The 15643-nt window shown below is 49.0% G+C and overlaps 1 protein-coding gene across 3 annotated transcripts in view; it reads right to left on the reverse strand.

Annotated features, from left to right (window-relative positions):
* Positions 1 to 9545: 9545 nt before the first annotated feature.
* CBFB (core-binding factor subunit beta) overlaps positions 9546 to 15643 on the reverse strand; it is a 49231-nt gene continuing 43133 nt past the window's right edge. For all 3 annotated transcript variants that reach the window (XM_067302664.1, XM_067302661.1, XM_067302662.1), the window contains one exon: positions 9546 to 11883. In XM_067302664.1, the coding sequence (XP_067158765.1) occupies positions 11815 to 11883 (69 nt within the window). In that variant the 3' untranslated portion in view covers positions 9546 to 11814. The remainder of the gene's footprint in view (positions 11884 to 15643) is intronic.

Raw genomic sequence — 15643 nt, forward strand, 5'->3', positions numbered from 1 at the left:
AGACAGCCGACAGCGGCTTCGCAGTGGCACTGGCCAGCTCCCGCAGCATTGTGGTGCATCCCGTCAGGCCAGGGACTTGTGCGTGCCCGGTTTGCCTAAGCGTTCCCATGCCTGATCTTCTCCGTCCAGGGCAAATCCCCGCCGCTCCAGGCTTCCCTGCTGGGCTCAGGGGCTGGGGCTTCCCAAGGGCCAGTCTCACCAGCAAAGACTGAGGCAAAGGCAGCCCTCAGTGCAGCATATGGCCCCTGGTGTTTTTGTCAGATGTTTGGAAACCCAATTTTCCTGCCCAAAATGTACGGCCGTGAGCTGCTTTGGCCTGTAAGGCAATTGCCCATGGAAAGGCCTTGGCAGGTCGCCTCTCCCGGATTGTTCTTGGCTTATAACCAGCCAAAGAGAAGCACGTTGGAGGTGAGAAGCCTCATCCCTGTCTGAGAAACCCAGCGGCGTCGCTGGGCCTCTTAAAAAGAGGCATTTTCCGGGAGGCATGCCAGGGACCCCAGCCCCGGGGAGCGAGCAAAGCCCCTTCGCCCGAGCGAGGCCCTCGCCTGCCCGCCGGGTCGTGGCCGTGGAGGTTCGTCCTCTCGCTGCGTGCTGCGTTCGTGCGGCGCTCAAGGGCGTCTTTATGTGCTTGCGTGCCTCATCCAGGAATTGCCACTCGGGAAATTCTCCCGATTTAAATTTGCGGTCGCTTGGAGCAGCTCTGCTTGCCGTAGCGGGGGGCGAGCGGCTCCGCGTCCTGCTGCCCTGGCGAGTGGCTGGGAGGAGACCGGGGCGTTTCAGAGCCGGAGCTCAGAGCCGCTTCGCGCTAACCGCGCTGTTTTTAAGCATTTGTCTTCAGGGCACCGAGCTGTCAAAGCAGACTAGGTTTTAATGTACACAGCATGGAGCAAGCCCTAGGGAAATTAGCTTTCCCTTGAAGTCAGCTGTGCGTCGCTCTATTTATTATTCATGCCTCGCTTTCTTTTTCAAATCTAAACGCAGAGACATCTTAATATGCTGAAAAGAGCAGAGGTGCTGCCAATTTTTTTCTCCTCCTTACAGCCCTCTGACAAGTATTTATTGGATCGAAAAGAAAAATCAGCCCTTCGCCTCCCGGTAGCAGGGGCTGGCGGCTCGTCGCGAGCTGCGCGAGCGCTCGGGCTCACGGGGCGTGCAGCAGCGGCCCGTGTTTGCTAACCGGTGACGTTCATGGGGAACGTCCTCGGGATGGGAAGCAGCTACTAGTGATCTTACACGCCTCGTTCATCATGAGACCCACATAGAGGCAGTTTTAAGTGTCGGTCGGGAGTTAAGTTTGTGATCCGATTGCCGGCTACAGCCGTTTCCCGTGGCTTTGGCCACCCGCGCTCCCGCCGGCTTTAGCTGGCTGCACCCGTCCCGACGCGGAGACGACTTCGCCCCGCAGAGCCACGCCGTCGGCGGGAGGCCGAACGTGCCCCGGGAAGCAGCGCAGCCGGCGAGGCTCCCGCGCCCCGGTGCCTGGAGAGCACGGCACAGGGGGGACGCTTTCGGAGTCAGCGGGGCAAAGCACGGTTATTCCCACGGGAATTGCTGCTCACACCAGCCCGCTGCTGTTCAGCCAGGCCCCGGCCCGCGGCAGCCGCTTTCCCCTTCTCCTGCCCCGTGCCGTTTTTGCGAGTCTCCCAGTGCTTCATACGTTGCCCCCAGCTGCAGCTCCTAGAGCCAAGCGATTAGGTAAGAAACAGATAAACATTTTTTTTCTTTTAATAATAATAAAAAAATAATAAAAAGGATACTTCTCACTCCCTGCGTTATGGGGCAGTTCTTGAATGATAACTGAGCCTAATCTAAAGGCTCAGAGAGGAAAGTACAGCTCTCCCTTTCCTTTCTAAAAACAGTGGTTATCTTAAATGCATATATATATTTTAAGACTAGCTCATAGGTTTTCATATTTTAGATTGTGATTATGTTTTGGGTCAGAATTGGCAGCTGCGGGGAACTACTTGGTTTTTAGTTGACTTTCTCTGAATTCCGTACATCTGGGGGGAGATGTTAAGAGGAGAGGGCTGGGGGTTGCACTCCAGCTGCCCAAGAGAAAACTCAAAAGTAGAGGGGGAAAAGCCCCCCAAGGCGTTAGAAGGGCCGGGGGAGGCAGCGGGCTGCAAGCCCGGGAGCGCGGCGGTGCGGGAGAGGCCTTGGCGGGCGTGCAGTGGCGACCGGCCGCGCTCTGCACGGCGCCGCGGCCGCAGCCTGGCGGCGAGCTGCCCTCTCGTGATGGGATTTCATAGCGACGCTGGCAGAAGCACAGATCCCTTCCGCAACGACATCCTCGCTGTGGCTACCCAGAAACGCTTTGGAAACAGACCCCAAACTTGGCAGAGCTGCTTTGGGCAGGAGAAGGACAATTTCTACAAAGCTCTGAAGTCGTCATTATTTTTTTTTTTAGGTGCATTTCCTTCTGAAACGCTTTGGTTTTGCAGCTAGAAATGTTTCAAAACAATATTTGCTTGAACTGTGCTTTAAAAGCCGTTCCTGCAATCCCGCTGCGGCAAACCAAGGAAGATATCGCTCGAGGCATTTGGACAAGCACTGGCACTGCTCTGCAGTGATTTATCCTCACTTTACCGCTACAGCTGAAAGCTTTGAGGCTCTGGGTCCCACCAAGGTGCTGTGACCGCTGGAGGACCCCGTCAGCGTGGACCGACCCCAAAATGGGCATCCCCATCCCTGCTCCCAACAGCTGGCACTTCCCTCCAGGGAAACTACCGCTGCTGCAATTTATCACATGAATTATTAGCTAGGCTATTCCCAAAATAATGCGTGGAGAAAGCGGAGGCTCGGAAAGCCCCTTGCCCATCTCCCGCAGGTCGCCCTGCCGTCAGTAAAAGCCGAAAATGGGGCTGTTTGGCCGATGGGCTTTTCCGAGGACCGGTTACCTGCGTGCCAAGTGTCCCCCAGGTCCCCTGCGGTGCCGGCCTGGGCTTGGCGGAGAAGGGTCACTGCAGAAAAGCTCCTTGGGCTGGTCTCTAAAAGGAAAAAAAGAGGAAAAATGATAATAAAAAATATATACATATATTTCAAGCTGTGATTCACACAGAGCCAGGTATAAATTTGATTCAGCTTCATGAGAAACAGATGCACCAGTTTCTCTTTCATTCGCAAGGCGCTTTAGCTGCAGCGATAGCACGCAGTGCCCGTGGCTCGGGGCGTCCTTCGCCCGCCGGGAGCCGCCTCCACCTCCCGGCCGGCACTTTCGGCCGGCACCCGCCCGGCGGGTCAGACGTTTTGAGAAAATAACTCGGTTCTTCCCGGGCTGCCCAGCACGCGGCCGGGGCCGGCGAGACGGGGCAGCCCTCCCAGCACGCCGCCGGCCAGCGCTCCCGCCATCCAGCTGCGGCTTAGCAAGGCTTTTTCGGCTCCTGAGCCGCCCTGCAAAACGCGCCCTGCCGAGGCCTTCGCCAGGGTGCAGAGCCCTACCCGAGGCGAGAGCAGGAGCGCGTCCATTCCCCCCCACTCTCCCATAGGATGGGCGATTTTATCATTTAATAGTGGATCAAAGCCGACCGAGGCTTTTCAAAGCCACCTCTGGCAAACACGCAGCGGGGATGTCAAGACTTATTTGCAAAACAGAGTAAGGAAAACAGAACAAAAATGCTTGCCAAGGCCTGTTTGCAGCTCTTAGCCTTCCTTGCAGCTGAAAATTACTCATTTTGCAGAGGGAAATTACTCCGTACAGCACGCACCGCTCTGGAAACCCCTACACACTGCCGAGCTTCACGACGTGGAAATTCGGAGCCGCTCGGGCTCGCCGCGGCAGGATGCTACCAAAGGGGGAAAACGCCCCCGGCAGGGCGCTGAGCCCCTCCCCAGCGCCGGCGGACCCTGCCGCCGCTCCTGCGCAAACGATTCCCTTCGGCTCACCACGGCATCACCGCTGTCCGCCTTTGCTCTGAAGCCGGAGGCGGCTTGGCCTGCCGCTGGCGCGCTCCGAGCGCGATGGCTGCGGCTGCCGCTCTGCTACGAGCCACCCCAGAGCCTGTCGTCTGCTGCAGTTAAAATCACTGTAAGAGCTCGCGGGAGCAAAGCATGAGCTGAGTTTCCCAACCAGAGGGGAGGCCCCCGTGCCAACGGCAGCCGGGAGCCGGCGCTGGGCCGTTTCCTGCCGCGCGGGGCCAGGAGGGACCCGGGGGCACCGGAGCAAGGTCCTTCCCAAGGACCATCCTCAAACCTCTCTGAAGTGCCCCGGGCTGCGTTTTCCCACCCTGCTCCCTTTCCCGTTGCGGCCACCTTTTACATACTCATGGACCAAGCGGTATCTCCTGCACCGCTTAGCATAACTCTGACTTTTTCACTCTTTCTTCTGGTCCCGTTTATAGCCCTGAACACAGTGACGCATTGCGGGGTCTCACCAGCAAGCCCAGCGCCTCCCGGGCCGGCTGCTGCCTCGGCACAATAGTTATCGCCGCAGACACGGCCCATGACTATATATATATATTATTAAATGACTGGAAGCATGCCCCACTGCATGGCAGCTCTGCAAAGCTCCATTGCCCATCTTGGAAATTGCAGTCAACTTTCAAGCTTTCCAGGCAGGACGGCAAAGTCATGTCCCGGGAAGCTCCGGGAAGCCTTCCCCATCGGCTCCAGCCGGGATGGTGCCTCTGGCTGCCGCTGGCGCGGCCCGTTGCAGGAGCGGAGGGCGCTGCGCCGCGAGGGGTCCCAAGAGCCCGCGGCCGGAGCGAGTCACGCGCCTGGCGGCCCGACGCCACGTCCCGTCGCGGTGGTCATATGCGAGATGGGCGCTGCCGAGCAGAACCGAAAGCAGAAGCAAAAAGAGGATCTGGCCTCTGCGTGGGAGCGAGCGGCGCGGGGACACCGCCGGGTGGGAGCGGCACAACGCCTCCGAAAAGGGAGACGGGGTCCGAGGACGAAGGTGGTTCTGCCCCGAAACAGCCAGAGCAGGGCAGAGCGGGAGCACGGGCCGGCCGGCGTGCGGGGCCGAACCGTCCGTCCATCCATCTGTCCGTCCGTCCATCCCCCAGACGTGCGACCCATCGAGCCGAGGCCTGTCGCCCTGCGGCCAGAGCCGAGAAGCCCTGAAGGGCGCTCGCGGAGCGGCCGGGAAGGTGCCGTGGGGCAGCAGGGCACAAACCACGGCAAGGGCCCCGGCGCTCTGGGGCCTCAGCGAAGGCGGCCAAGAAGCTTGGTGGCCCTTGCGCTCGACCCCAGCTGCGCTTTGCACTCGGGGAGCACAAACAGGCCGAAACGGGAAAAGCCAAGCGGTGCCGGTGTTTCCCACGGAGCTGCCCGTTTCTTGAGAATCACCTTCCGACGAGAGAAAACTTAGCCGCCCCACGGGCTCCTCGCGATCCACCAGCGCGTCGGCCCTCCCCGCCAAGCTGGGAGCCGCCGGGATGGCAGTGGGGGGGGCGCTCCCGTCCCGCGCAGCCCGTACCGCCACGTGCGAGGGTCCCCGAACGGTCCTGGGAGAGCAGGCAGGAGGCAAGGAGAGGGGCAGCACTTTCCCAAAGCCGCAAGCTGGGAGCAGAGCCAGCGAGCAGCCCTGACGCCCAGGGCAGGGTACGGAGAGCGGAGGCGATGCTCCCCTATGGCCGCCCCCGCCGCGCCGGGCGGCGCGACCAGGTGCTCCCCGCGACGCCTGGATCCTTATCCAGAAAAACAAGCATTAAAGCAGAGTTTCAACATGGGCGGGATTTTAAAGGAGATTTTAAAGTCCTGCAGGAGAAAGTGTGATGCCCAGAAAAGAAACCCACCGACGTGCATTAAGCCACGGATAAACTTGGCCATGTTTCCTGGAAAATCTCCCCCGTCCGCCTCCCGGTTTGCTACCAGCGTAACCCCAGCACGGCCTGCAAGGGCCACCAGAGAACTGCAGACCCGTGGCACCAGGCCGCGCCGGGCTCCTCAGCGAGAAACGTGGAATCACACAAGCTTCGAGCGCTGCCGAGCCGGGGGAGGGCAGCCGGGCGCCCGCGTGATCGCCGGGCCGTGACGTTTCGCCTCGGTGCCAGGCACCTCCGCGAGCCAGAAGATCTTGACGCTTTTATACGCAGTTGCAGACACAACCTAAACGCAGCCGCGCAACGAGGCTGCTCCTCCCGCCCGAGGCTCGAGCCAGCAGCCGCCAGCAGCCCTTCCGACCAGCCCAAAGCGAGGGCGGACGCAGCCGCCCACCGACCCGAGCGACTTGGCCTTGGGAGGGATGCCCCAAACCGTCCCCCCCCCGGCAGCGCTCCCAGCCCCCAGCTTTGCTTTTGGAGCCCGATGCGCTCGGGCATCTTCTCACTTCCCTTCCTGAAGAGACGTGAGAAGCCTCCCCGCCGAACCGCCGCGGTCACCTCCACCTTCGCACGGCTTTGTCCCCGGCCCGGCCCGCTTCCTCCCATGCCAGGCTCAGCTCTCCGCGCCCGAGGTCGCCCCGGGGAGCGCGGGGCGAAGAGCCGCGAGCCGTCGCCGCTGCGGCGGGGAGGGGGGGGAAGCCCTGACAGAGGTCCGAGACCTCGAAGCCGAGTCCCTGGAGCAGCGTCGCCGCGAGCCGCGCTCGCACGAGCAGCTCCTGGGGCCGCGGCGTCCGGCGTCTGGGCTCTCGCAGCGCTCGCTTTCCTAGGCCAGCGCTCCGCCGCGCCTCCGCACGGCACGAAGGGCAAAAGCAGCGGCCTTGCAGCCGGGACGGTCTCGGGATGCAAGAGCAGAGCCGCTTTACTGAAAAGCGGCTCGTAACAGCAGGAAGGAAGCAAGCAGGTGCTTTCAGGCATAAACTTTTCTCCAGCTCTAGGACATTCTTCCATTTTCAAGCTGATTTCACGAAACAGTCATAGAGAAAAAGATAGGAAAAAATATGGTAAGTACCTGCAAAACGGCGAGATGAGAGTCATCACCTCCCATGGAAGAAAAAGAGGAAAATAAAGGGAAAAGCTAATAGAGTCATTAGCTATCACAAAACCCAGAAAATTATTGCTGGTGGAACAGCAGAAGTGGAGCACAGGGAAAAGTGACTTCCCTAAGTCCCGTACTGCCCAGTCTGACGGACTGGGAAGCAGAGAGGCTCACCAGAAGAGCTACGGGGCAGCACAGACCTGTCAAAGGGCTCACCGGCTCTGACAGACCGTGCACCAGGCCGAGGGAGACACACGCTCCTTTTCAGCTTCTTCCCTTCCTACAGACACCTGGATTTTTCCATGCCCATCCACTGCAGGCCAAAACAGTGACCGAGTCAGCTCACAGTTTTCTGCACAGTTTTTTTCACTCCTGAGCTTTGAGAAATATGCCTGAGGCAATTCGGAAAGTTCACTTATCTCAATCTGTAATTGAGAAAGCTATTTAATAAAGTTACTTAAACTGTTAGCCTAAGCAGCCCCGAGCTCTGCAGCAGCTGATGAATATGCATGTGCTGGGATTTACATTTCCTTGCAGCGGGGAGACAGGATGTAAGGCAAATGAGTTATAAGAAATGTTGCCTATGCAAATGTACAGCTCCACTATAACTTCTCACTATAATTCTCACCCTTGAAGTCATTTTTTAATCCCGTAACTTATTTGCATTGGAAATGCAGTAATAAAATAATGTACGTTAAATAAAGCAGTCATATTTCTATGCAGACAGGATGGACTCTGAAATACATTAGTAATGAAGTGGAGCCCTGAACCTGCTGGGGATGAAAAAATACAGAAGTTCTGTCAAACCATGCAACTGTGGACTTCTTCAAAACCAACATCTTTCATTTATCTTCCCAGCCCTTTACCTGAAGAAGGCTTCTTATCAGCAAATCAGACAACACACCATAAATTACAGGAACAGAAAAGTTACTGTTTTCATCAACAGTCTCATTTTCATAATTTCCTGCTAGCAAAAGGTGGAGTGAGAACCCAGACCAGAACAGCTGATAATTGTCATTAAAGAGTGAATAGGAAACCCATTCATTTAAGGTTTGAAAGTAAAATAGACTGAACAGTTAATACTCTGAATTCTTTCACAGTTAGGAAGAGGTCACATAACTCCAAGGTGGGGTTTTTGTTTTCGTTTTTTTTTAAATGCCATAAGTTACCATACTTCACTTTCTCAGGGTGGGTGCCAGGTTGTTGTCCTCCTTCTCTGGTCCAAGAACTCCACTGTTTCCAGTGGTCTTTCATTTCCAAACTGAACACAGCCATGCCTAAGTCATGCTAATTCAGAGAAAATATTGTAATGTTTTAAAAAACCTCTAACACTGTAGGTGCCTCACGCAGGAAGCTTTTCAGATTCTCTCTGCGATGCCGTGTATCTAAGAAGCAAGCTCAATTTAAGAGGACTAAGAGGGAGGAATAGATGCCTCCACTCAAGGGAAGCCTCTGTGAATAACATACTCATCTACTTGTGACGCACAATGGGCAGAAAAATGATCATCTAATGAATTTAGAAGTAAGACTACAAGTTAGCTAATGGCTTTATAATTTTGAAAGGTGTCTTTAAAGACCAGTTTAACTGATTCGATACCAGAGTATACAGTAGCTAAGGCACCATTTGACTTTACAAACACAAATTAGAACAACACACCATTTTTCATTTGTCACAGGATCGCTTGTGTATTTCTACACAACTATGCGAAAGAAAAAAAAACAAGCAATTTTGAAAAAATCAAGGCCCCCCCTCCCCACCCCGGTTAAGGGAGCTACCTGACAGATGGAGGACAAAGCCCAGAGGCAGTGACTCGCCCAAGAACAAACCATGGACCAGGTATGGTCCACGTGCCTCGTGTTTTCTGTGCCTTCATGTGGCCTCCCTTCCAAATTACAGAATCTATTCAAAAGAATTACAGATAACCCATGTCATTTCTAGTGGGCATGACTCAGTTCAGCTTGCAGTACACAGGAAGCTTATACGTCGTCCTTTTGCACATAAGCACTTTCAAAGGAGACTTCTGGTCAAAGTTATGAGCAAGACAGTCCCCTACGTGATTTAGGTACAGAACCTTCACTGTCATTTAGTATTAGATGCTTAAAGCTAGACCACCTAAAATTTTAGCAGCTTCAGAAGAGGTTTTCAGGTGTAGCATGTAGCATTCACGTTTTCCCCCATGGTACCTTACCAGGCTTCCTCAATTTATACATGCAAACCACCTTTTGTTTCCCTCTCTCCTCCAAGGCAGCGTAATTAGCACGGTTTAATGGCTGCCATAAAACCGCACAAACAACGCTGTTCTATGCATGTGCACAGCTGTTACAATCCAGCAAGATTAAAAGAAAATTCATTTAGGATTATTCAAGTGGAATTATGCTTTCCAAGTAAGGATGGCGTATAAATTATAAAAACAGACAAAGAGTGGTAGGGAAGCAAAATAAACATTTTTCCCAATAGTGACAGTGTTCCCTTACTTTAAAGGTTTTCAGAGAGCCATTAACACCCTGGATAGGCCCTAAACAAAGGGGGATGTCTGGGTTAGTTTGAATGACCACTGGATGTCACTATTGCTTTAAAAACGGACATCAACTCAGCCTTGCAGGGACAGTAGATTGGAAACATTACCCAATATTCCATTAATCCTCCCCAAACACATAATATGTTAGTGCGGAACACCAGGATGTCAGAAATAAATCCACGGCAACTTGTCTTCACTACACGGAAGTTTATTATGAAAGTTAAACATACAACACAAAAAGTAGCAAAAGCAATCCTGTAGCTTAAGGCAACTCTTACAGGAGATGAATTCAAGAAAGATGATGCAACTTCAGTTTAAATAGAAATTATGAAAAATATCAAATTGCATCAATAACTTAAAATGCACTTTAAAAAGTCTGCACTAACCAGCAGAGGGTAAGGGCTTGTGATCTTAATGCCAGCATTAAGATATCGTAAGCAGCAGAATGCTAAATGCTGATAGGGAAAGCTCAGTATTTACACAAAGATAGCAATGTTAATATCTGATAGCATAATTTCCTGTGTACTCATGGTTTAAAACCACTGTCTGAAACGTTAGGAAAACCTTTTAAAATAAATCTTCAGACTATTCCATCAAAAATACACAGATGGCAGAGAAGACCCAAGGCCAGGGATGCGTGTGTATGCATGCGTGTGTCCCTTAAATAACTCATTGCAGCAACACTTTAGAAAAATTATTTCTTTGTGGGAAGAAGAGCGAGAAGAATACGTGGCCACAGAGTGAAAAAGGTTATCTTTCAGGTGAATCACATTTAAATTGAAGTATCAAAATATTTCTATTTGATGACATTTCTCACAGTTTACAGTTATTGACATTTTTTAAGTGAATGTTAAATATTCACACTATTAACATACAAAGATTCTCCTTCACATTGACATTTGTTTATATTTTTGCAAGACCTCTTTTGCATCAATTGTTTTGCCATTAATGAGGAATGTAATTATCTTAATTATAGAATTTAATAAAGATTCAACTGTTCTAATCGTACAGAGTTTCTGCTTTCAAAATCATTCTTAAAATACTGAAACTAGATCACTTTTTTTAAAAAGGTATTTAAATGACATTTTAATTAATCAGGCTGTACAGAAAGCACCGCATTTTGACAATGCCAAATGACATCACATTTCCAATCCATTTTCTTAGAATATTGGATGCAATGAAAAACTTGGAACAAGTCCATTGACCAAAACCCCCCAAACCAAAACAGTTCACACAAATTAACTCATCCCAAATCTTACCCTGTTAGAAAATGCAATATATACTGCAATGTAGTTTTAATTTGCATAAGATTTTAATAGAAGTGTCCTATGCACAGTATGAGATTTTCTGCACACAACCTCATCTCAACTTTTCACCATTCAGCACAACTTTACAAAAAGCGTAAGATATAAAATATACTTAAAGCAGCTATCTTAAACATGATTTAATACATATCACCTTGGCAGCTGATCACTTTTGTTCCCAGTTTAGCATGCTGTCGAATCTAATCAGAGTTGCAGTATCCCTTTTAAGAACTCTTTAAAAAAATCCCTGAATAAAACAGAAGCCAGCCTGCGACTTCCTATGAGTTTCAGTAAAGTACTATATACAGGGGTATAATAACCACCCAAACTCACTTAATACAGAATAAAATCTAAGATAGATACTGGGGCAGAATGCATGAATATACCTACACACACATATATACACACGTGTGTGTGTGTATATATACACACTATATATATAAAGATATTATCATTTAAGAAGTGGAACTAATGAATTGTTAGCAGTTAAAAGAATACTGCAACTGTAACATACAAAACTGCATGGTTTGAAATTTGATTCCAGCAGCTCTGCATCACTGGGTTTAGCTTGGAAATATGCAAAATAATGTCAGCAGTTTTCAAAAGGTCTTGCAAATTTAGAAAAAAGAAAACTGAAAGAAAGGTAAGAATGCATATCTAAAATAAAGCAGGAGCACAATAAGGACAATCAAAATTTCCAAAAGCCCATATTAAAAAAAAAAAAGCTTAGAATGCATTGGCTTCCAGGAGTTTACAAAAAAACAAAACAAAACAAAAAAATTAATCTGTAATATCTTGACCTATTTTTAAGTGACAATTTTTATTACAGTTGAGAAAAATGGTTTTATAGCTGCATAAGTTTCCATTTCATTAAAATAGTGCCAACAAAAATAAGTTTGCATAGAAAAACAAAATTTCAAATTGCCACTGGCTACATGCTTAAAATGGGAAATGCAGGTATCGTAACATAAACATAGTGCAAACCATGGCAGGTCATGGTGATTCTGACTGCCGCAGGTCAGGAAACAGACCATAGTATACCCAGTTATCACAGTTTCTGGTCTTTTATTCTATCCTTTGCCAAGTAGAAGCAATGCATGTATGCAGACCCATGGCACGCCTGCTGCTGTCGATTAACGTAGTTTGAGGTCATCGCCACTTCCTAGGTTAGATCCAGGACTAGGGTCTTGTTGCCTTCTTGCCTGCATTAAACAAACATATGTTTAGGGTCCAAAAAATGATTTAGAAATCATCAGTTAAGTGTATTAAGCACATGCGTAAGACCACAGACAATTCTCAAGGCAGAAAATTTACATTTCAAACAAGAACCAAGGCATTCACTTTTAACATCAAAAGCATCCCCTCTCCCCCCACCCCATCCCCATGCCCTCTCTAGAGGGGCACCGAGCTTCGGCTCTGCCTCGCCATCCCGTTCGGGGCCAGCAAGGCCAGAGGCTTTCTCTGCTCGGAGAAGATGCCAGAGACAGCACGGGGGCGCGTGCGCACCCCCAGACTCGGCTGTGGCTAGGGTGCTTCTCAATGTCACTCCACATTGACAAGAGGCTCCGAGAAGAATAGTAAGGCAACAGTTCTGTGCCTCTTCTGCCAAAACACATTTTTGCTTTGAAATTCCCTTCTGTTAACTGTTTTTGTAAATGCTCTCAGGATCAGGATCTTGAGGAGAAAGGCTACAGTGCAAGATGGCAGGGTAGGTTACATCGTTCCCGGATAAATTTCCCCTCAGTATATTTGTGCGATGAACATTTAATTTAGCTTTCTTTTGGAACAAAGACTTCCACATTTATACATTATTAACAACCCAGTACCATTTAATCTATAGATTCTGACTGAAACAGTTTAACACTTCTTAAAGTTGGAGTTTCTCTGCAGCATATATTTCATTTTTTGTCAAACCGATATAATTAGCAATAATTCAAAACTGAGAATACTCTGGTACTTATGATTGTGTCCCTTATTAGAAAACATTCACAATGTCAGTTCTCCTTCAGAATAAATGGCTCTGTTAAACTGTTTGAGTTGACAGCAATTTCAAGAGGAAATTAAGGACAGTCAATATCAGTCCCAGTAAAAAGAGACTGTTGCCTATTATCTCCACCTGAGGAATGCGCATACATGTAGCTAGTAGATTTGTCCTCTGGGACAAAGAAGTTTCTTGCCTGCTGACGTGCTTTTATTCTCTTGCTGGGCAAGTAAAGAGCTATCCTTTAAGTGAAGAAATATGACCAAGGAGCACCCCCTTCCCCCCGCTGTATTAGACATGCATAATACTCTGTTTTATTGTGTGTTTCTCAAAAATGCAATGCTGAATTCTCTCCTGCTGTGTTTGGAGAGCGAGATCTATTTAAGAATGAAACAGTTTATTCTTCACAAGTTATGGCTACGCCAGTTTAAAAATAAACTCCAGGAGGAAAAAGCTAGTCATCTGCAATAAATGTTAAGGGTTCAGAAGCATCTGCTTTTTAAAAAGAAATTAGCAAAAGAAGGTAAATATGCATATTATTATTTTGTTTTTTAAGAGCAACTAAGTTCTCCTTCCTCCAGTATTAAACATCCCCACACATGTTAGATGACAGCTATGCTGCATTTCCTCTAAGGCAGTAAATTTAACCTTCATCCACTAGGAACGTGTGCAGGAGAATACAGTTGAAAAGAAAGCCCAAGATATCTCCTGCCAGACAGAGCTTAATGACGGCGGACAAGCGTGCACCACTTCTGCAACTGAGCATCACGCTCCTTCCCCTTGATTCACTCATAGGGTGAGTATTTTTTCTCCTCTGTACATACCCAGACTGTTTTTAAACCCTTTTGCTTCCTCGGTGTCTCAAAACCCCCTGTTTTCTCCTCTTTGCCCTCCACCTAGTACAAGACACTTCTAAGCTTCTCTTTCTTGCCTATTAGTCATAGATCACAGCTTCCATTTTATAATCACTCAATTAGCTTCCTTCCTACACCGCTCGGCTTCAGTTCTGCACACTAATTCTCTCGGCTGGCTGCTCTGCTGCCCTCTACCCCTTTCGGCTACTTTAACACTGTCAATCTCAGTTGAACCGGCCAGTCGTGAAAACATCTTTGTGCACACCAACTATTCCCCTCCGCCACCTCTTCCGCTGTATCCTGTTATCGGCCCCCCCTTTCGACTACAACCACCTTCAAACACTGACCATGCTCAAGTCCTTGGGAAGCCGGCAGTGGTAGCGTGTACTGCCCACAAAACTCAAGTTTACATCTGAATAATGAGCTTTGATTTAAACATCCAAGGAGCGTTTCACAGCTCAAGACTGGGTAACAAGGTGGTAGGTCTTCAAAACTTGTCCAAAGCAATCGAGTTTCTTCCCTGAAAGTTACAGGGAAATTGTCCGAAAAAGGCTTGTTTTCTGCCTGCTGAACTGAAATCACGGAGATGACATTCAAGACTTCCTCTATTAGAATGTCGAAGGTAGTAACAGCTACCGCTGACTTGCGAAAATGGGAGACAAAAAGCATTTAGTAAGTCTCTTCTGACAGATTTTTATTTCATAGTGAGGATCATCTACATTTTCTCACCATTTTCTAGTAGCACATGCTAATATTAATACACTGCAAATGCCACAATTAAATACTTTAAAAACCATTCATGCACTTAAATTTCAAAGCACTACTACTATTCTGCGAACACCCAAAACACGTTAGCTGTTTTTTAAGACATGCTAGGATCTTGATATTTTTATGTTTGCGGCGTGTATAGCTGGCACTTTGCCCTGTAACTACCACTGCACTCCAAATAGTACCGGGGCCACATTCTCAGCTGGTGGAAGCCATCATCACACAAGTGCTATTCAGCATAGCTCCATGAGCTTCCCCAGCTGAAATAACCCACCACGTTCAGTGCTAGAACAAACAAACAAAACCTCTCCCCAAGCACGCAGAACAAGTGACCCTACCTCCTGGCACAGGCTTTTCGTGCTTTGTTGCAAGAGGCAGGAACAGACCTAGCACAGGCAGTTGCAGCAGTGAAACATGCAGCTCGGGCAATTATCAAGTTTACACGACAGCACTGAATAATACAAGTATTTCAACCAAACCATGACTAAGAGTGACGCGACTGCTGCTCAGAGATGCTCATGGGGTGCTTCTGAGTCATTTACTGACACCGAGGATGTCTTCCCACCACAGCTGCAGTTACCCCAGGTCACACCGTGCTGCATGCTCTGTCCCACGCTAAACTGCAAATAAGCAGAGCCTGTCAACTCCCAAACCCTCCGCGCCGTGTACTGCCAGTGTCACTTTCTCCAATTTGGACTCTTCTTTCTCTGCGCTTTTCCTTCTTCTACCATTCTTCTTGCCTGGCTCATTTTGCTCTGCTTGGAAGCGCAGTTGGTTAGCTTCACCCACAAGGAGAAGTCTTGCCTCTGTCTCCTGTTTAAATGATGATTTAAAGTTATGTTTTCCTTTCCTAGAAATAACTTTATTTTGATGGGCTCAAGTTCATTCAATAAATCCCTCTAGTAATCAGCATGTTTTCAGGGAGGCTGTTCCCTCCTCCACCTTCTTTAGGTAGCCACGGTGCCGTTACTGTTTAGAATTGCATATTTTAAATATCACAATTGGTATCTAGTACATTTATGTATCCAGTAGCACTGTCAGTTGGATTTTAGATTTCGGGGAAAGGCCTCCTGCTTTGTTCTATCTACACTGGTCATACTCAGTCTGAAAGAAATGATCCGTTTTTTCCTACATGCAAAAAACCATAGAAATTGCCAGCCAACATCACTGTTGATACACAAAACCCCCAGATTTCTCAGCAATCTGAGGAATCACATTAAAACAAGCAGGTCTCACTGCCTACGGTGCTAAAGATTTTAAATGCTAAAAGGCATATGCCTTTCAGCCACTGAAGCTTCTTTTTGACTATCAATGTCACTGTGGAAAGGTTAATGAGTGAAAGCCACACTTAATTTTTTC

The sequence above is a fragment of the Apteryx mantelli genome, chromosome 10, assembly GCF_036417845.1.
Source record: "Apteryx mantelli isolate bAptMan1 chromosome 10, bAptMan1.hap1, whole genome shotgun sequence".
Taxonomy (NCBI): Eukaryota; Metazoa; Chordata; class Aves; order Apterygiformes; family Apterygidae; genus Apteryx; species Apteryx mantelli.